Source organism: Rhamphochromis sp. 'chilingali' (genome assembly GCF_963969265.1).
Source record: "Rhamphochromis sp. 'chilingali' genome assembly, chromosome: 5".
NCBI classification, from domain to species: Eukaryota; Metazoa; Chordata; class Actinopteri; order Cichliformes; family Cichlidae; genus Rhamphochromis; species Rhamphochromis sp. 'chilingali'.
The window spans coordinates 24,531,988-24,554,645 of NC_137932.1; the positions used below are offsets into that span (position 1 = coordinate 24,531,988).

A 22,658-nucleotide genomic window follows, 5' to 3' on the forward strand; every position below is an offset into this window, starting at 1 on the left:
TCAGCCAACCGCCTGGATGCCGACCAGCCTGATAAAGTAAGCAAGAGCAGGTCACCTGATGGTACAGTTTCACTGAGAAAAGGCTTTAAGTGACATGAAACCAGTTATATGTAGTGCTGTTTAATAGCTGGCGACGGAGACCCGCCGCAACAAAAAGGCGCCTGAGACGGCGCCTTGATTCATGGGAACGCTGTGGCTCTGCCTTTGTGGCGGCTCCTCCACTAAGCAAATACTCCAAACTGTTCATTCCCCGCCGGCCCTTTCTCTACTCCGGCACATTGTTTGTGCCCTCGCATTTCATTCAGGCTGGGGGAAGATTGCTCTCAGAGCCACTGAGCAAACAGTGGAGAAAAGAGCCTGCCATCTTTACTCTGTTCCCAGGAGAACTTGGCTTTTTTATTTTTTTATTTGAGCTCCAAGCTGTCACGCTGAGCTCAGAGTTTGATGTCAGAAAGCTGAATTAATTGCTTTAAGCCAAAGGGGCGGGCCACCCATCACCAAACGCTCCCTGAAATGTTTTATTGGAGATTATTAAAGCTTTCTCGATACACAAGGTGCACAAATATTGGGCAGCAGGGAGAGTCCAACTCTGTTTTCAGCCCTTTGTTTCTAGTTTTGAATCATTTCAAAGTAAAAATGTGAATGCTTTGCTCGCTCATGGTCAACAGTTTTTAAGGATTATGTCTAAAGATTATTTTAGCTGTGCCTTTTCCTCCAGAGACCGCCAGGTACACGAGGAGCTGAACATAGCTGGCAAAGGATCATACCGAAGTCTGAGCATGGAGGAGCAACAAATCAGTGGCGAAGGCTCCCAGATTAAAGTTTCACAGCATTTCAGAACTTTTACTAGATAGCTTTTATTTAACCACATAGACAACTTCTAAAGTTTGAAAATCTCTTTTTCAGGAACCTGATTTTACAGAAAATCACTAAAAGAAAAGTTTAATAACTTGGTAAAAGAATTACACACAGGGTGGAGTCAAAGGTAATCCATGCAAACAAAGACCTGTACTACTAACCAGTAACTATTTTTCTGGCAGATCTTTTCTCCACAGCTCTTGCTCCCACAAACACATTTTAACACCACAGCCACCAATTTAAATCATGCTTAGCCTATTTGTATTCAATTTATCTAATAATTCAGGGTTACATAGAAAGTACATTGTTTAGGTCCTCAAATCACCATTTTATTTCAGTATATAGTAAAATCCATATTAACATGTCTTATACCTGCATTCTTTGCATTGAACAGCAGGGGGTGAGTTGTCGACGAGCCAATAGGAAAAAAGGCCTTTGCTACTTTGCTCTGTGGCCTCTACTTTTGGGCCTTATTGGATAAAAGTTAATTTTGTAGATTATGAACATGAAAAAACCCCCCAGAAAGATGGATTACCTGGAGTAAACTGATCCATGTGGTCACAGTCCACACCTCGCCATGTTACTTCGAACACCAAGATGGTTAAAAAGTGCTCAGTTTGAGGCTATGCTAACTTTACTAACCAAAGGGAGCATGGCACGGTGGCTATGTCCATCTTTTAATTACAGTCTATGATTTCACCCTACAACATCATGTTTTTCAAAACAAACAAGAAAGTAAAAATGAAATGAATCTCAGGTGTGAATGGTGGACACATCCCATCTCCCTTCACTTCGTGTACATGGCTATCAGTCAGCAGATGATCATTATTTTATATCAGACTGATGAAAAATACATAGGTTAAGTCTCGCATATCAAATAAAAAGTAAATCAGGCAGGTTTGTTGTATTTTCATGGAGACTAGGTTGGCTGTCAGAGACGAGACAGAGACCACACATTTATAAAGTTTATGCAGCTTTTTCTTTAAGGTCATTGAAGCTTTGACATTAGACAGCTCATTCGTCCAGTGAAGACGAAAGTCCTCTAAAGGTCAAGAACCACAAAGTTTTAGGTTACTGCTGTAGATTTATCTACACAGAGCTCTCAGATCAAAAAATGCTTCAATGCATTTTAATTTGGAGAACAAAACTAATAAAGTGGATTTTTTCCCCCTAAATGGGACTCGTCAAAAGTTTCAACAGCCACAAATAAAGAGCTCATTTTGCATACAAAGATCTATCTTTCTCTAAACTCCCTGCTGCCTCGTTCCTGACCTCCACTTAAAAACCACGAGCAGGTCATTCAAAGTAAAGCACACAGTGGAGTGATAAACACATCTGGTGCTCTGTGCTATCAGCACATTAGTGGCTCTTTGTTAAGGAGGCCGCAAACGCTGAGCAAGCTATGAAAAGCCTTGAACAAAGAATGCCAGAGCACAGAGAATAAAGCTGCGTCCTCTGGGGTTAAATATTAAAGAAACCCATTTGTTTGTGTCCTTAAAGAACAGGAAAAATAATATTTGATTGACATTCAAGAATATAAGTTTTGTGTAGCTGATAAATCTGACGGACTCTGTTGCACTGTTTCTATAAATGAGCTACTTTTGCTAAGATAAACCAAAAACGACCGTCTTTTAAATGGACTCTGGTGGCGATTTTGCATGTGGGTTCTTCAAGGCAAAACCTAAAGAGAAAAAAGACGTCTTTGTGTTTAAGCTCACAGGATGATCATGGAAATAAAAAGCTTGTTCTGCATCTCCTCAGGTTTAACCTGGAAAATCTTAAAATCTTCTGAGGATCATGGAGGGAAGATTCCTTCCAGCTGTGGTTTTAAATGACAGGAAGCCAGCTGTGGCTGCAGAATATCCCAAAAGATGTCAATAATTCAAGCAGATTACACATCTATAAGACTCCAGATGATGCTTTGCTAACTGTAAGGTTGGTTGTGGGAGAGCAGGGGCTAATATTATCAGCCTATTTTGGTTATCTTGCAATGCAGCAAACAAAATAAATATATCAAACTGTCCTCAGTTAGTTCAAGTTCAATTTGAGAGAAGAAGAGGAAGAGGAGTGAAAGTCCAGATGAGCGGCGGCTCGTTGAGCCACAACAAACAGTCTGTTTATCTGCTGCTGCTGGAACTCATTCAGAGCTAACAGAGCTCAAATGCGACTCAGATACGTTCACTTTATTTCATTTCAGGGACATTTGGAGTTTCTGTTATATCAACTTGGATCTTTTCGGTTGTGATTGATAGAAATTGCGATGTTCATAGTGTGGTGTGGAGCATGATGGAGAAAGTTTGAGAAACACTGCCGCCTAACCCTTCCAGTCTAAAGCTCCCTGAATCTTAGACCAAGTCTTTGCCCAAAGGTTTAATGATTTAAATTATAGAGATTTGTTTTTGTGACGGTGCAAACCCCATTTATCCGAAGTAAGGCAGGCCAAATCCAGCTTGGTTGGTCTGATAATAAAATATGGACAGCTCAGTTTAAGCTGCAGTCTGTAAAGCAGTGCTCGGCATGTAAAGCCATACTGAACAGACAGGTGTAAGCTGATGCTGAAGGCATCTCAGGTGACAGAATGAGCAGTCCATGTGTGATTTCAGCTTTTAAATAACATATTCTGTGTCATAATGATGATCACGTTTGCATTCTCACACACACGCATTCACATGAACAGAGAACACTGTGAAGAGGCATGTAACTGCAGTAAAATATGTTTCTGTAATACAAATCTCAACATGACGGAGCTGTAAAGGCAGCTTTTATTTTTATGTAGAGCCAGTTTGACTGCAAAAGGTCAGATTGTGTGTTAGAGGTAAACTGTCTACACAAACGCTGATTTATCTGATTTATTATGCTGAGGCCTGTAAAAACAGGTCTAGCAAGACTGACATAGACACACGTGGTTAAGGAGCAGAACTAATTCTTTACTTGAATTTGACATCAGCATGCACATGGTTTTACTAAATAACCCTGAGTTCATGAGCAGCCACATGAAGATCTGGAAAAAAAGAGTTTTTGTTGTTGCTGCTGAACTGACATCGTAACATATTAATAACTTAGATTTAGCTGGTGTTGTTGAGCATATTAAAAATCAGTCACCAGGGAGACTCAGCTGGTTATAGTTTTATTTAAATTGTGGGGACAGAGGAGTCTTAACTTATATTTCTGTAGCGTTTACAAGAATTCTTGTTTTTATGGTCAATGTCATCAAATTGCTTGAATTACAGTAAATATTATACAATATACATATAATTTAAAAAGGACAGGTGGAAATAAAGAAGTACTTATTTTATTTTCTCCTCTCTATTTCTAAATTGAGACATATTCAGGTGCATTAATTATTTATTCTCTTTATTATAGTTTCCTGTTATGCTATCAGCTTCTTTTATGAATGTTTAAGACTCAGAATGGTTTTTTTTCACTTCTTTATTTTTGGAGCGCAGTGGAACGAGGAGCAGCGCAGGGGCACCATCTGCTGGCCAAAGTGCAGAAGCACCAGTGGACAGCTGTGTTTCTGCAGAAATCAACACTGAAGTTCTGTTCAGTTGTTTTTGTTTTTACCCTGACATTACAGGAGACATGCTGCTCGATGTTTTTTAAATTAGACATTAATAAGAACTGCTGAGCAGAAACTGTTTCGTGTTTTGACATCTTTGGATAAAGAGGATGGATGTGACAGAAAGAATGAATGGACAGAAATGGAGCATTTGTTGGGGGTTGGAGCATCCTCTAGCTACCAATCATGAGATACAAAAAGATGTGTGACAAGAGGTCCATATGTGGACGAGCTTCAGGCTTTACATTCAGCCCAACTCGCTGTTTAAGCTTCTGATGGTACAAATTCATCCACACGTGCTGGACTCCTTCAGCTTAATGAAGGAACCTCTGTAAGCTTTAATGAGATGACGCATTTTAGGGTTTTCACTTTAAAACAGTGAAAATAATCCATGTTAGGAAGCACACAAGGACTCTGGTGGTAGAAAGTATTAGGCTTAGTATGTGATTGCTCTCCTGATGGAGGTATGCAGTTTTGCTCAGGTCCTGATTTCACTAAATGTGTACAACAAAAGTGAAAAATGCAAAATTATCCCAGCCAGTAAAGCTGCTTGTAGAGTTTACCAAATTTATTGCTCCACTGAAGTCAAGCAAAGTTGGGAGAATGTTTTTGGTGCCGTTTGTTTGGTGTGTTGTTGAGATTTTGCAAAAACTTCCAGGTTAAATTTCAGAGAAATGGAAGATAATCTGAAGATGTAATGCAAAATCAGGTCACTAGGGAATTATATGTTAGGACACTGGCCTTGGTAGGAAAACTTCAAGGAAACTTGGAGGGCTCCAAGGGATGACATGTGGCTCAAGAAGTAGATTCAGTTGTCTACTGATTGGAAGGTTGGTGATTTGATCCCCAGCTCCTCCATTCTGCAGGTTGAAGTATCCTTGGGCAAGATACTGAATCCCAAGTTGCCCGTGAGGCATCCATCAGTGCATCGATCCAACATAGCAAGCGTGTTTAGTTAAAAGTACATGTATGAGTAAATGAGGCTAGCAGTAAAAAAGGACTTTGAATGCTCAAATTCAATAGAAAAGCGGCCCAAACACACCACGGCTGCCCTTTAGTTCCTATCTTGCAGTTTTATAATGAATCTTTTCTCATTTGAAAGGGATAAAAAGATCTTGTCATCATTCTGAGGTTTCCTGTCGTCTCATTCTGCATTCAGCAGCACGATGCAGCTGTCTGCCTTCCAAATGGGAATCTGGGGGAGAAATCCCTTTAAGTCAGAAACCCTGAGAAGTGATCGTGGGTGAGATGGCTCGTTACAGCGACCAGCTGCTGTGTCAGACTTCCAAATCGAGTCTTAATGTTCAAAAGCCTGAGAGTCATTTTCTGCCAGGGAGTGCAAAGCTTCTGTAAAGCCATCAGCCTCGGCTCTGCTCGCCACAATAAGCTGCCATGACCATATGTGCAGCGCCAACATACTAAAGATGGAAAGATGGAGGCTGACATCAGCAGCACTGGCACGTTTTTTTTACCTGAGTCACCTGTAAAGTTTAGATTAGGTTCTTCAGATAGGAAAAACAAACTATCAAAGCTATCGCTAGCAGACAATAACTTCACAAAGATCATTAGAAAGACAATTTTGTATAATTATCAGTCTTATACGTGTCAGGAAAACATTTGTTCTTTTGGGAGCGACATTCAAGCAAGAGGTTAAAGATGATGATGAACACACCAACGAGCTGTGATGGTTTGCCTTTGATCAGGAGCATGTGAAGTCGTCAAAGGTTTACAAAGCTTAACATTTACTTTTGAACAAATACAATGAGAAATGAAATGAGAAAAAAGAAACTTCATTTTTTGTTTTCATTTCCACCTAAGAAAATGCTACAGTAGGGCTGTGCAATGGTTACCACTGTAGCTAACCCCATGTTTTATGGATGTGTTTGATGATTCATTATTTTACTCCTTTTTTCTTAACCAGGTTTGCTGCCTTTTTAAGTACTTACAATTAAAACTTTCCCTCTGTCTCTGGACACTTGTGTGCTAATACCGATATTCCTGGACACAGTTACATTATAGGCACTAATTAAAGACATCAGATGTCTTTAATTAGAACATATTTCTACTTAAAGTCAGTTTAAACGAGTCACTATTGGTGTGGCTCATTTTAACTGTGGTGACTTTGTTGCTCAGTTTGGATAAAAGGATGTGAATGAATGTGCCTCTACTCACATCAGGTCTCATTATGTTTTAAAGACTTCAGTATAACACAGTGGCCCCGCCAAAAAACAAAACAAAACAGGAAAACACTGTATCCCAGCTGTCATACAGAAAGTGGCAGGGTACAGTCTGGACAGATCACCAGTCTGTAGACAGAAAACCATTCACATGTACAGCCAATTTAGAATTAGAATTGCCAGTTAACCTAACCTATGCATGTCTTTGGACTGTGGGAAGAAGCTGAAGTACATACAAGCACACGGAGAACATACGTTTCTAGAAAGACACCAGCCAGCAGGGAGATTTAAATCTAGGACCTACCACCATGGCCAGCCCAGTGGTACAGAGGTTAGTTGAATTAAAAACTCAGGCAGTGCTAACGGGATATTGCTAGCATCTTTTTTTATCTTTTCATAGGAAGAAGTTCTTGAGCTTGAACCTGCCGGTTGGCTGAGGTCTTTCTGTGAGGAGCTCGTATGTTCTCCCTGTGTATGAATGGGTTCTCTCCAGCTTCCCCAAACAATCCAGACATGCTTGTTAGCTGATCTGGGTGTAGGTGTGAAAGTCCAGGGTGGACTGTGTAACACGTAGGATAGACTCCAACACCCCCACCCCTGCTGCAACCCTGAATTTAAAAAGTTGGAGGAAAATAGATGGACTTATTCTGATAAAGCATGACAGCATCCCATCAACGTTTGTCTTTTCTCTTTTGTAGTTTGTTATTAAGGAATCTGTTCACCTATCATTTCCCCCCCCCCCCATTTAATTACCACCATCGATAACTCCACAGTTTTCCCTTCTCCTCAGGTTAAGAGCCTCTGTGTCATCCGAGGCTCTTAACCTGATCATCCGATCATAAAGTATGATCGCCTGAATGTTTGAGGTAAACAAAGAATTCTTTTTTTTAAGGTTAATTTATTTAAAATACAGTTAAACACAGGTCCTAATACAGATTTCTACAGAAATAAAAGTAATGTATGGGTGCGTGCATGACGCTATATTAAATGTTGAGTCTATTAGCTCAGATTTTTTTTGCATTTTTACATAATATCTCTTTCTATAGATAACTGCAAGTTGCTAACTAATTGCTTAAAGACTGCTGCTAATGACTGTACAAATGAAACAAACATTGATTCACAACATTGTATGAGATTATAAGAGTAATTGTGATACTTAAAATACATTTTGCTTGTAACATACTACTACAGCTAGATACTAGATTGACTATGAAGGTCAGAACATCAGTAGGTTTTAATTTGATTAAATGAGCATGATCACTTAACTGCACAGTTAACAGCATTAAAATCAGCCAGTTTTGTTAAAAAGCCTATTATCAAAGAAGATTTAAAACTACGCATACACATCATTATAATAGTAAACAGAATATTTTACAGACTTAAAATACAACATTTTTATCCATTGGTAGAGACACAGGAGTATTTTCTTTGGGAAAATCTGCCCAACTTTGGGTAGAAATCCTCTTTAGAAAACAAGCGTGGATTGCCCGATCCTGGTTCTGTGCAGCAGCCACCCTTTCTTCATGTCCTGAACATCTGGGTAAAGTGTTCAGGTTTCTCCTTAGCCTCGTTAACATCTCCATCAGTGCACGAAGGACATGCACCCCTCATTTCCTCTTTCCTGTTGGAAAAAACAAACAAACAAACAAAAACATGATAAAACTGATTATTATCAATTATGTGGCATGATGGACATCAGTGTCTGGGTCAAATCCTGATTCATGGAGATCCATTCCTGCCTCATTAGAGCTCCTAGATGATCACAGTTTGTGACTTTCAGCTTTTTAAGGACTGACCAAACGGAACAAATCTGTATTTTCCAACATCACACAGGATCATTACATAAGGTAAAAGTGATGATTAAGTGGCTCAGATTAACATTTTGAAGCCATGAACAGAAAACTTTCCAGATCTCAGTCCTCAATGGTCAGTCTTTACACTTAAACTCCCAGAGAGCAGCCATTTGGCTTTTCTACCTATAAAACCCGGAGAGCAGCCAAATGGCTGGTAGGCTTTTAGCTAAGCTTTAGCTTCAGCCAAGTGGAAGCTAAATTGGCTAGTCATTCATATGTATATTAGGTTGTTACCTGGGAATTCTGGAGGGAGGGGAGTGGGGGTGTGTGATTGAGGGGGTGGGGGAGCTGCTAAAAGCTGTGCACTTCCTTTTGTGTTTCATCTTGATGCATTCTCAATCATCCAGGGAAATAAATCTCCAAAAGTCACCAACTTGGAGTGTTTCAGTTTGCCATCTTAGGGAGAAATCAACACACATGGGTGTATGTCCTTTGTTGCTGAGATTTATTGATAAAACCAGTACAAAAAACCATGCAACACCTACGCTTTAGCGTGATGTCTTGGAAGCGGTTTCGTGCCATAGTTCCAATTATCTGTGGGTTTCCCAGGTTTGCTGACCAGCAGTCATTTAGAGATGGAACCCTGTTAACCCCCCGCAAGATGACAATTGCAATAAATGCCATTAGTTCAGGGAGGTCCATGAACCAATCAACATGCTCCATGCACCACTCAGCAGGCCATTTGTAAATATGTGTACAAATGGTTGGTTTTTTGTACTGTTTTTTGTAAGCAGGTGGATCTGACCCCTCATATAAAACATATATGCAGGTATTTCCTGGATAATCCTCCTTTTAGTATTAAGTATAACACAAAGCGAGTGACTGAGCTCATGAACTCATCAGACTTCTAGAAGGCCAAAAATCATTTTTTGCGGTCAGGGCAGTCACCCCCTGGTGACAGGATTTTTCATCAACGTCTTTAACAAAGAGAGACAGTTAATGTACTCGTGTAAGGAATATTGCTGGTGAATAATTTTCTAGCTGTTTAAGCAGGAGGGGGAAAAAAGTACAAAAACACTCTGAAAACATTAAAATATAATCAGTCTGTGTAACGGAGGAGGTTAAATACGGTTCTTAAAGTAATCAGTGTCCAAAAGATGTAGTGAATTTCTTCAATGGTAAAAGTTTATTTTAAATATTCCTGAAATGTATGGTTGGTTTGCTTTCTTATTCCCCCCCCACTTCACACCTGTGAGATATCAGGTGGTTTAATGTGAGTTTACAACCACTTATTTTCTTTGTCCAAAATTTCCTGCCAAAGCCCCAACTAGTGACGGGTGACATCATAAATCTGAGAAACAACAATTTACTGGCCTCGTACATTGATAAAATAGTAATAATTTGTTCAAGTAAGTAGTGTTTCTGGGCTGGCTGTCTAGTTCCCTAAAAAAAACCCCCAAAACAAAACAAAACAAAAAAAACCCTCAAGGCAAACAAACTAAGCAGCATGCTGCCAACAGGTCATTCACCTTGGATGTATCTATAAGGCTGGGAAAGACAGGGAAGCTCCATATTGATGGCTCATGCCAAAACTCCATGTGACGATCTAAAACACAAAATCACAAACAGAAAACTTTGAGAAACAGTTTGGCCTGGTTACCTGCAGCAGTGAGTGATGGAGATATAAAGAACATCACTGAAGTAAAAAGATGAATGGAACTACAGCAGAATTTGGCTGTGAAGTCAGTTTTCATCATAGCAAAGTTTGTTTGAAGTTGTATGTTTTCCAGATGGTTTTAGCAGCAGGAGGAATGTGTGGTACAGCTAAACGAATTAAGTCATTGAATTGATGGTTCAGGCCTGTGAAGCTTTCACTTTGAGATGCGTGGAAATCTGTGCAAGAACTAAAAGACTCATTTTCAGGCTTGTGAAACATATTGTTGTTGGTTGGCTGTATGGCTGCCTTTGTGTAATCAGGAAGCATTACTGATTAAGCTGTTTGCTGAATAAGCACCTTTTTGTTGACAGTTTGTGATCTGTACATGTACAAGAGAAAACTGTTAGATTAAAGCCTGTCAATGAACTACACACGTGTCTTGAAGTGGTTTCTTCTTAAGGAGTTTAAATTTGAAACCTCTGCTTTAAGAGAAACTAATGTTAACTGCTTAACTGTCTTCAGATTAGCGTGCCAGTGTGACTTCAGTTAAACAGTATTTACCTTTCAGTAGATCACTCCAGACTGCTATTTCTGATGGTGTCTTCAGTTGTGAGGCTGGTAGGGACACTTTTAGCCTCACGCTGATTGAGCACGCTGGTCTGTAGTCAAGGACAAGATCCATTCAGTCACACTTCAGGACATCAGGTAATTTTTGATGAGGAGCTTCAAACATGTGTAGTCCTGTTGCATCTCCAAACTTTTCTCCAAAATGACCATGAAGTTGAGTCGACGTGGCATTTTTACATCTTCTTGATGATTTTTTTGTCTGCAACCCAGCTAAATTTCTTCTGGAGTGTCATCAGCCAGCAAAGCCTTCTTCTCTCTTAATGAATCCTATTCTTGCTTCTGTTGATCTTGTACTTTTTCTTGCTAGTGTTGGTCATATTACAGCCAGGTTTACAAAAAAAAAGAGAAAAATAAAAAGCACGTGCCGTTTTCAACAGCCATCTCTTCTGAGTAAAATGTTTTCCATTGCTGCCCATATGTGTATGAACAAAATGACAAAATTAACAACTTCATTTTCATTAAAAAAAAAAAAAAAAAAAAAAAAAAAGTAAAAATGTTTGCAATATCCTCCAGTAGGACTCTACTGGAAACACAAATGACTTTCTTCATTAGAAAGCAATTTCTTGAAAAACTTCAGAAGAGCAAAAAGTGACAAAGCTCCACGAAAGAAAGAAAAATGTCAACATGGAAAAGCAGGTAATTCAACTTGATATCAATTAGCGTTAGTGGAAGGGACAGTTTAAAAGCTGACTTTTGAAAGATAAAGTCATAACAAACATTTCATTTTACTTCCTTTTCTTGGATTTTTGCTCTTGCTTTGGTGTCTGTTTACATAACTCTCAGCTGAGCACCGTCACAATTTAACCGACTCAGAAGGAACAAGCTTGTGTGCTGATTGGTTGAAGACATAGACGGGAAAGGGACCAATTGCCATTATGCACAGTACAAAGTGAAACAGTAACAACATTTTAATTATATTTTGATTATCAAAGGAAAGTTGGAAGAAAGTTGGAAGAAATTATTTTAAATTAATATAATATGGACCCCAAAGCGCTTTACACTACATTTAGTCATCCACCCATTCACACACACACACACCTTCACACACTGGTGATGGCAGACAGAGGCGAGGCTGCTGGCTGCTGGCCCTCTGACCACCACCATTAGGCAACGGGTGAAGTGTCTTGCCCAAGGACACAACGATCGAGACTGTCAGAGCTGGGGCTCGAACCGGCAACCTTCCGATTACAAGACGAATTGCCAACTCTTGAGCCACCTGAGTAATTGTATTCAGTTGTGCTGCACATGGAAAAGTTTCTGGACACCAACCCTCGAGGACTGGAGTCTGTTACCTGTGCTCTAAAAGATCAAGATAGTGAGCACAATTCCCACCAAATAAATCTGGATGACTGAGTTTAACTCATTACTCTCAGTTTTCTGGGAACTGTTATAAATAGTCTGGCTTCAGAGAGGGACCACCAGACCTCTGGGGAAAATTAGTTAAAAAACGGGCACTGTCACTTTTGTTTCTTAAATTTGAATTTAGTTGTGTGTTAGAAATTCTAATCTTTTTGAAGCTGCACACAAGCGAGTCCTGTAACCTCAGCACTGGTAGATTTTTATCAAGTCATCCTTTCTGTGAAGACTGAGAGCAATGCAAACAGACACACGGTGGCAGTATTTGGTCTTCAGTCCAACACATCCATCCTCGCTTCCTCCCATCCCAGGTTCAGATAGGAAATGAATTCTGCTCTTCAGTCATGACCTTTGTTAAAAAAAAATTGTGTACTTTTCTATATTACCCCTTGAGAATTACGAGAAGGTCTTTTATAGATACAAATTCCAGCCGTTACTGCAACTGCAACTACAACTGCAACTGCAACAGCAATAATCACCCCTTCTCCAACATACAGGGCCACTTTCAGTCCATCGATCCTCTCGCCAGGTTTTTGGCCTGCAGACAGAGGTGTATGATTGGACTTTTGTTAGATATCATCTTATAGAAAAGTGCCCTCTGCAACATCTTTATAACAAAATTTATCTTATTTATCTTTATAAACTCACCAGAGTGAGCGACTTTCAGGTTGACAATGCTGACGACAAGAATTTCTCTCTTCATGCGGCTTGGTCCACTCTGAAAGGCTCTGCACTCGTATATCCCTGTGTCATTAGTTGTTACATTCGTCATAATCAAAGACAAATCCCCATGTGTCATATTTCTGTCCTTCACATCCACTCGGTTGATAAAAGATGGATCTTGGTCTTCTGAATCAAGTTGTTCATCGCGATAGCTGAGCACATACTGACTACTGTTAGCTCTGTGCCACTCTAACTCTAACTTTTAGGATTTCTGCAAGGGAGAATGACAGTCTCTCCAGGTTCAGCTGTGACATTTTCCTGTACTGAAGGAGCAGAATCATCCCCCACCTTCAGCTGATCCATTTCAGGGTCATTGGTTGTGCTGGAACCTGTCACAGCTTTCAAAGGACAACGGTTTCAATACTTTGAATAATGCCAAACGTACAACAAACGCACTTGATAAACAGCAAAGAGAGATAAAAGCATATCCTTTTAACACTAGAAATGCCAACTGGGTCACTTTGACCCATTGGCTTTTTAAAAATCCTGTAACTTTTTAAATTAAAACCCCATGATCTTATATTGCACAATTTCTCCTAAAATGGGGTCATTCATCAAATACTGAATTTTGGGGTGTGTAGGATTGAAAGGAAAAAAAATAAAATAAAATTAAATAAAAAAAAATAAAAAAAAGAATATATATATATATATATATATATATATATATATATATATATATATAATGACCACTTGTACCTAGGACGTCATTTTGACCCTATAGAAATGGATGTAAAACCACTATTATGTGACATTCGATAGTCCAGCAACATGATTGTTTACACACATTTTACATGCAGGCTGCTATAACATGAGCAAAAGCTAGCTAAATATGATTGCAAAAATAAAATAAATGGGACTATAGGTAGATAAAAAATTTGTAACTACTGCCAGGCTGATGATAGGATTTTGAGCCTGAGCAAATCGGGGGATTACCTTACCAAGTGCGTGGAGAAGCAAACAGAAAAGTAGCAGGGGAAATGTATCTGAACTGAGCAGAGAGTAGAGTGGGGAGAACTAATCTGAGAAAATAAAGGATGAAATCCACAAGTGAACAGCAAAACATGTTTCAGGCCTGAGCAAGACAGTTTAGGAGGTGATGTTGCAGAGGCAGAGCAGTGTTGATGTTGGATGACAGGCAACAGATTTTGTGACTGGGGAAAGATGAAAAACTTTGAATGTTCTAATTTCATAATGATTTCAAATGTTCTTACATTTTTGTAGCCGGCTGTGAGGTCAATTTTAAATTGTAGGCAATCTTCTTCACAGCATCTTTTTCTAGGGAAACTAATACAAATGTGTAATTCTAATGTCTTAGCTTTTGTATTATTTGTTTTACCCTTTGTCTGTTATTCTAATGTGTATGTTAACTTCATAATCTGTGCTGATATTACCTAAATTATTATTTAAAATAATAATACAACCCTTCACAAATAATCTCAATTACATTACTCTTAAATACTTGATCTGTCAAATCTTATTTTTTTGGTTGAAAATTAACAACTTAACTGCTTCAAGAAATGACATCATTACCATTACTGTTGTTGTTGCAGGAGGGGTCCTGGTGTTCTAGTGTTAAAAGAGTACGTGTTCACCAGCTGAGATTTTATGAATCTGAGACCTACTAATGTCAGTCCAGATATACCTGTGAAGGAACGTGAGATATCTAGCAGCAAGCAGGATGTGAGAGCTTCATCGGGTATATCTGCATGTTATTAAGAATAATGGAAAAGTGACGTGTGAGACAGATAGCTGATGCTGCACCAGTCTACCTGTGATATAGCAGAATGTTCTGGTAAATAGCGAGCTGAAGGAGAAACTGATTTAACAAGCAGTCAGTTTTCCAGATCATACTTATTGCGTCTATATTTGAGTGTTAATTCATCAGAAGGCTAAAAGATTGAATGTAGAGGATTTTAATGCAGCCCTGCACCAATTTAAACTCCTGGAGACACATTGATACAGTGGGATGCAAAAGTTTGGGCAACTTTGTTAATAGTCATTATTTTCCTGTATAAATCATTGGTTGTTACAATAAAAAATGTCAGTTAAATATATATATTATAGGAGACACACAGTGATAGTTGAGAAGTGAAATGAAGTTTATTGGATTTACAGAAAGTGTGCAATAATTGTTTAAAAATCAGGCCGGTGCATAAATTTGGGCACTGTTGCCATTTTATTGATTCCAAAACCTTTAGAACTAATTACTGGAACTCAAATTGGCTTGGTAAGCTCAGTGACCCCTGACCTACATACACAGGTGAATCCAATAATGAGAAAGAGTATTTAAGGGGGCCAATTGTAAGTTTCCCTCCTCTTTTAATTTTCTCTGAAGAGTAGCAATGGGGGTCTCAAAACAACCTTCAATTGACCTGAAGACAAAGATTGTTCACCATCATGGTTTAGGGCAGAGCTTCCCAAAATGTGGGGCCCGCCCCTTAGGGGGGAGCAGTGGGGGGGGGGGGGGGGGGACGACAAAAAACGCTTGGACACTGCTAGCACGGGGCTCCCACACAAACACAAAGCAGGAGATGAAGCATCGCTGAATATGTTTCCAAACCAACTTCATTCTAAGCCAAAGACTAGAAAATATGGTGACGCATATCTGCCCTTTGGCTTCACCTGCACAAGTGCCGAGGTAGGTCTCCCCTGCAGAATTGGTTTTCCCTGCGTCGGGAGCAGCGCTGGGCTATTCAAAAAACGGACAAACGGTATCCCACATTCTTGATTTTTAGTTCACAAACACTTGTTGTAATGATTAACTACTCCTGACATTTTGGAGATGTTAGCTCTTTATACAGTAAAGTTACAGCGGGATAAAAATAATATCAGGCTGATCCTGCAATGATTTGTCCCCCGGTTCAAATCACGGACAAACAGCATCCCACAGTTGTTTATATTTTTAAACCCATTTTGCACAGAGAGGCATTTTTTGAAAAATGTATTGATAGCAATGTTGAAAATTATTACACAGGAAAAAAACAACTACACGTAAAATAATCACACCGTGACGCCTCTGCCTTTCTAAATAGAGGGACAGTAATTGCGTGTTTATATGCAAGCGTGTAAAACCTGCAGATAGAGATAAAATACTGTTAATCTGACTATCTGCCATTCTGCAATTCATCTCATGTAAACAACGTGGTGCACAGCGTGACGTGAAAAAAGGCACATACCTTTGACGTTGCGTGACGAACTCTGTATTCCTCGTCCACACGTAAACGCAAAAAAGGAGTTTTAAAAAATCTCAGTTTTCTGTGATTAGAAATGCTGTTTACGTGTGGACGAAAGGCCCAAACGCATAGAAACAGCTGCGTTTTCAAAAATACCCGTGTAGGTGTGGATGTAGCGTAAAAGAGTTAGTAGTTTATTTTATTATACCTGTAATTTATTGCAGATTACTTGTATTTGCTTAATTGTTTACTAAATGTTTGAGGTGTGAAATAAACCGTAATGGAGCAAAATATGGGTGTGTGTTGTTGGAGGATGTGTTTGTGCGCACGCATGGGGGGAGGGCGCAAACATTTTCTTGTAAAACAAAGGGGGGCCTAACAAAAAAAAAAGTTTGGGAACCACTGGTTTAGGGGAAGGATACAGAAAGCTTTCTCAGAGATTTAAGCTGTCTGTTTCCACAGTTAGGAACATATTGAGAAAATGGAAGGCCACAGGCTCAGTTTTCAGCTTATGTTTTGACTCGTAGTGCCGTCTTAAATTAAACCCCTTAATTACAGCCACAAATAAGATACAGGTTTACCAGCAATGTTTGTAAACATATATTCAGTCTCCCGCCGCCGGTGCTGAAAGGCTCTGTTTTCAGAATCAACTTTTCTCTTCGCCATTGTGAGGGGCTAGCTAACAGAAGTTTGACCTGATTGACGGGGGAATGTTCCCAGGTAGCCTAGCGTTCTGCAAGGAGGCTGCAGCGCTGCATAATGGGATCTGTAGTTTGTGTGTTATTAGCGCCTCATATCGCCGGGTCATGCATAACAATAATAATAAATCTATATAAAATGATCTCGCGGGGCGGATATAAATGTACGCTGGTCCGGCTGTGGCCCGCGGGCCTTGACTTTGACACATGTGGTTTAGAGGCTGTAATTTCTGCAAAAGGCGGATCTACTAAATATTGATTTCATTTCTTTTTTTGTGGTGCACAAATTTATGCACCTGCCTGATTTGGTTTAAACAATTATTGCACACTTTCTGTAAATCCAATAAACTTAATTTCACTTCTCAAATATCACTGTGTGTGTCTCCCATGTGATATATTTAACTGACATTTTTTATTGTAACAACCACCGACTTATACAGGAAAATGATGACTATTAACAAGGTTGCCCAAACTTTTGCATCCCACTGTATGTGTCTGTAGTATTTATTAAATAACTGTGTCCAGATCTGACAGGGTGTGAGCGGTTTTACAATGATTTACAGAACAAACTCACCATGATGCTCACCTGCCAACACAGACACCGCCAGAATCGGGATTATCAGATAGTGCTTAACAGCCATTTTCACAAACTGAAATGACAAGAACAAACACTCCCGATTTTCAGCCAATGGGCATTTTTGTTTTTTGCATCACTGTATAAAATATAATTCTCTATGAGAAAAAAAAAAAGTTCAGCAAGATATTCCACCATGCTTTTTCATGTCAGAAAGCTGCAAATAAAGCTATAAAAGAATAATGTTCCACGCGTGAAAGGGTTTGCAATATTTTACCAAGTGCTTAAACGTAAATATCACAAAAATAGTATGTATTGCAAGCAAAAGTAATTAAGTTACTAAGCTTAAAAAAGGATAACTTGTTGGTCTATAATATGTGAAGCACATGTCAAATGTATCCCTCATGAATGATGTCAAGTCATTTTAAGCCACAAACAACATTCCGATAGGTAGAAGCTGCAATCAGTTTTTGGCAGTGACTTGTGAAAATGTCGCAGCTGAACGCAGCTTGATAACAAATTATCAACTGTAATAAAGAAGTAAAACTTTTAATACAATCCTTTTTTCGCACGCACGAGATCGGGGTAGGATCAAATAATAGGCGTGATGAATACCGGAAACAGCCGTTCTGAGTTATTAGCTAGCGGTTTGGTTAAAACTCAAAATTGACAGTTCGATAAAAAAGGCGAACAGACACTTACTAGCAAAAAATATTCTGCGGGTCAGACAATGCCCGACATAGGTCTATTTATGTGTTTTATGCTGTTTAAATCGTGAAAATGTAGCATTAAACTAAAACGTGCCGAGTCATTCAGCGAGCACACTGCGAATCAATGAAAAGGTTAACTTAAAAGTTTATCTGACGTCTTAGACTTGAAAACTTGTTTTGGGGGTAAATACCTGTTTGCGTAGCATTCAAGTTGTATGTAAATGCATAAAATCATCCAGCTTTCCAAATTACCTTGGCTGTATGTGCCCGTTTGAAGCTGAAGCAAGCACCGGGACAGCCAACAGGAAATGTGCGATCGCATGGGCTGCGGAAGACGATTAGTGCCACTGGAAAGAAAAAAAAGTGGGCACGTCTTATGTTTTTTCTTTTTTCAAAACTCTGAGATTAAAGTCAGAATTGTGAGTAAAAAAAGCTCACAAGTCTGGAAAAGGAAAAAAAAAAGACTTGCCCACTTTTTTTGCCAGATGTCACCAAAGATGACTGTGTTAAAAAGCTTCTAGTAATGAACCGCTTTTCATACAAGGTCCTTTGCTTCAATCTGAAAAATGTAGACAGGTTGTGAATGCTGCCTAAACCTTGACAGAAAGCTGTGGAGGACAGGAGGACCATGACACTCAACTGAATATCACTTTTACAGTCCCATACATCAGGATCGATTACACTAATGTTAATGTGAGTTTGTTTATTGTGGTGCCTAAGCAGGTTTTGTTTGGTGGTGTCAAGTCAAAAGTATGTTTGTTTTAAGGAGAAAGTTAAAGTATGTAAGTATCAGCAGCAGAATGCACCTGAAAATAAATGCCATCATTTTGGATTAATAATACTGCTGTGTTTGTTGCATCATGATTTATATATTCTGAGGTTAGTTGGACTATAGCAGGGTCTATAACCGGCCCTCGAGGCCTGGAGTTGCCCACCCCTGGTGTACAGGGCCGTGCAGAGAGGTTTAAAGGGGCGGGTGCTCAAAGTTAAAAAGGGGCACATTGAACCAGGCTGAATAACAACAACACACATTCATCAAGAATCTAATATGGGAAGGGCAGGGCTGTGTTGATCTGAGACTGTAGACATTAAAAAGTCCATAGGAGAGATGGTAGCTGATTAAACAAGTGTCATGAGATAATAACAAAATGCAAAGATTGGTGACAGCGCTTGGAACCATAAGGCAACAAAACACTGTGAGAAATAATTTAGGCTCTGCTTGTGAATCACTCTTTGCTTCTCTTCTTCCTTCCATCATTTCATATATCCCTCTCCACTTGAGAACAAGGCACAACTTGCTATTGCAATAAACTATAATCTAATTATCCACACCTAACAACTCTTGCACTTAATCTATAATAAAATGATGACAGAAAAATGTTATAGCACTGCATTTAGTAGCCTCACACAGCTCCTGCTGTTTCCTCCTCATGTCCTTACCAGGCATGTCTGGACAATGTTATATCATGAGTAATTTTTTTTTTTTAAAATCCATCTAAATAAAACACACACATGCACACACAGTGACATTTTAGACCTTCTTCAGAATACCGTATATACTATGGGCATTAGAGCAGGGCGATATGGCCAAAAATATTTATCACGATATATATTTGAAAATTTGCAATAACGATATAACTGACGATATAATTGATGCGAGACAAAATACAACTCCACAACATTACTAGCGCAAACAGACAACCTTCCATTTATTTTCACTTAAACAAGAAGCTGGTTTTTATGTACATTAAAGCTTTATAAAAATGTAACAGTGCAAATGCAAATTCCTTGCTGAAAGTTTAACCAAAAGGCATTTCCAGTAGAAATAGGCTGACATATACTGAGCATAACCATGTATAATATCCACTGAAGTTAAAAAGAGGTGCTTTGCAACATTAAACTGCAGTGTGCAGTACGTATTTTTCGGACCATAAGGTGCACGGGATTATAAGGCACATTAGCAGTCAGATAAATCAAACTTTATTAAACTCATTCTTCTTGCTTCCTCCACTTCTGTACCATTGATTCATTAATGTTGAATTCTCTGGCAGCGGCTCTATTCCCATGTTGCTGCAGTATATTAATGACTAACCTCGTATTGTGGATGGATTATCTCAGTTGTTCTCCTGACTGAAGATTGGTCCTTTTACAGCATCCTGCCATGCGATTGCATTTGTCTCTAACCATGAGGAACCTTAACGTTAACTTTTATAAGTGGAAAAGTGTTAGTGTTCGTCCTTCAGCTTCACTGTTTATGTTATGCTAACATAGCTGTGTCGCTAGCGATCACGTAGCACATCATTATATACCAGCTAGCCCAACTTCAGTAACCCTACAAACGTCACTGCTGTTTAGTTTCCTGTCTTCATTTATGTTGGAAGTGATAGCAGAGCTGTACGTTTGATTTTTTTCAGAAATCTCTCAGTCAGAACATGCTATATCATGCTTAGGTAACTAGCGAAACTAGCGAGCTAACTTCCGCTAGCTTCCTGCTAACTTCTAACTCCGTTAAATGTAATACATTTTGTTTTCATGGATGCCTGGAAGTTAAACTTTATAGTTACACCTGGTAAAGCAGCAACGCTGATCGTTTTTATTAAAGATGAAAGAATTTAGACAGTTTTTAACTCTCAGTGATGCTGCAGTTTTCGTTTGACCTGAAGTATACGGAGTTTAGGACCCAGATTACTCCCAGATTTAAGGGCATCTTAGTCCGACGGCCGCTTGCATGTTCTGCAAAAAAATGTGCTTTGTCGTGTATCTGACAGACAAACACCAAACCAGTTCCACATCACTGAAGTTGCACCATTTTTACAAACCAATTCTGGTTCATCTGTTTCACTCAACAATCGGCCATGTGCGTATGAAAACAAAGGCACTGCGCATGCGTGTTTTACTCATATTCTATCGCGATATTTCATTTTCCTATCGTTGCCTAACATTATACCGGTATTACCGTGAACGGTATAATATGGCCCAGCCCTAATGGGCATCATGGTGCTGATCCAGAATCCTTACATTATTATTTATTACTAGAGCTACAATAATAAAGCAATGAGGAGGGGGAAGTAATAAATATGAAATAATGTATTTATGATGATTCCATTTGTTTCACTATCCACTCTGTGCAGGGGCAAAGCTTATTACATTTTTAAACTGTAGAGATACAATAAATTTTACTGCTGTAAAATCCAAATTTTGTCTTATTTAAAATATAAATCTAATATAATCTGCTTCTTAATGTATGTTCTTTAAAATACAGCTTGTGTTTTTTTAATATATTCTAATTATAATAATTATTATGTGGACATGCATATTAGATCGTTTTTAGTAAAATATAATCCCTCCAGAAAGGCAGGAAAAGCCCGGAAACTTACTTTAAAACTAAATATGTTCCCTAAAACGGTGACAGAGCTACAGACCCATGACAGCCTTACACAGGTAGCCAGCAGCTATGACTAGCACTACCTGTGCAGTTAATAAAAGGACAGGTAATGTTTGTCGCGCTGTTGCACACACAGCACGCTCGTTTGTTTCAGTGCGTCAGTTGCAACAAGACAACTTACCAACGTGTACGTAATAAGCTAATACTCCTGGGTGCTACACACTACAGTGTACGCTGTACACCTACTTACTGGTTTTGTCGCATCAGTCTGTGTCTCTGAGTTAACTTGTGTTTCTCCTACAGCTCCGGACCGCTAAAAATGCGCGTGCTCTTTGTGAGCTCGTTCCCGGCTGGTAACCAGCGCGTTCTTCCGTCAAGGGCGATCATTGGTTAAATGTGATCATGTGACTGATGCAAGCCAGATCCTTTTATTTAGCAAAACTGTGATTAATAGTTCAATATTATTGTTGAGGGGCACAGACAGGACTCCGCACGCACACACACATAAAAAATAATAATAATTTTTTTTTTTTAAAAGTTGGCTCAACAAAAGGGCACTTTGGGCACCCATCAGGAAAGGGGCGGGTGCTCAAGGCCCTATAGCCCCCCCCCCCCCCCCCCCCCCCCCTCTGCACGTGCCTGCTGGTCTATAGTGTTACATCATATTTTATAAGGATTTTATGTGTATCATTTCTGCCCAGTTTGACCCATTTAGCAAACGTCAGCCTGTTTTTCCTCTGATATCTATTCTATATGAATTAAGACAGTTATGACTGACAGGTCTGATTTTCTCCCCCAATAAAATAATATTTAATATATTACTCTACTTATTTTATTACATTTTTTACATCTTGGGATTTTCTTTTTACCCATATCGTATAAGTAAGCTTTCATTTTCAGACAATATTTAGAAAAACAATATTTATCTATTTGATAGATAATGCATCATTATATACAGTGTAAGAGACATTTGCCTTTGAGATAAAAAAGATATAAAGTGATATGAAATAATTTCACATTCAATGTTTGCTGAAGCTCAGTATTTAAAACATTTGACAAGTTAAAAGGTCAGAGGTCTCCCTCCCCCTCTCTCTGCTTTTCCCTGCTGTGTGTGCCTGTGTCCAGATTCAGATAAAGACAGTTCTCCCCAAATGTGCCAGCATCACTGCTGATATCACTAAAAGGCTCACATGAATACTAATGAAAAATGTAATTTTGAGTGTCATGTTTGTCAACAATGTGTTGTTATACTTTTCTCATGTTAGCTGATTTTTGGGATAATGTCAACTAATATGATCATAATAAAATAATAATAAAAGCACTAAATGACATTTTAGTGTCTTTAATTGTCCTTAACAAAAAGCACAA

The 22,658-nt window shown here is 39.0% G+C and overlaps 1 protein-coding gene across 20 annotated transcripts; it reads right to left on the reverse strand.

Annotated features, from left to right (window-relative positions):
* Positions 1-7,489: 7,489 nt before the first annotated feature.
* On the reverse strand, positions 7,490-21,623 carry LOC308397425 (uncharacterized protein). Of its 20 annotated transcripts, XM_080883344.1 has the most exons (8): positions 21,541-21,608; positions 18,158-18,252; positions 17,196-17,271; positions 12,676-12,771; positions 12,507-12,565; positions 10,606-10,703; positions 9,917-9,993; positions 7,490-8,215 (listed from the first exon to the last, which is right to left on the reverse strand). In XM_080883344.1, coding segments are annotated over exons 1-6 (414 nt in total). In that variant the 5' UTR covers positions 21,542-21,608; the 3' UTR covers positions 7,490-8,215; positions 9,917-9,993; positions 10,606-10,616. The 20 variants fall into 20 exon arrangements, 2 of the variants coding, with proteins under 2 accessions (XP_080739470.1, XP_080739469.1); XM_080883343.1 differs by having other exon boundaries at positions 10,606-12,565; positions 21,541-21,603; XR_013971745.1 differs by lacking the exon at positions 18,158-18,252 and having other exon boundaries at positions 10,606-12,565; positions 12,676-13,088; positions 17,208-17,271; positions 21,541-21,619.
* Positions 21,624-22,658: the final 1,035 nt, after the last annotated feature.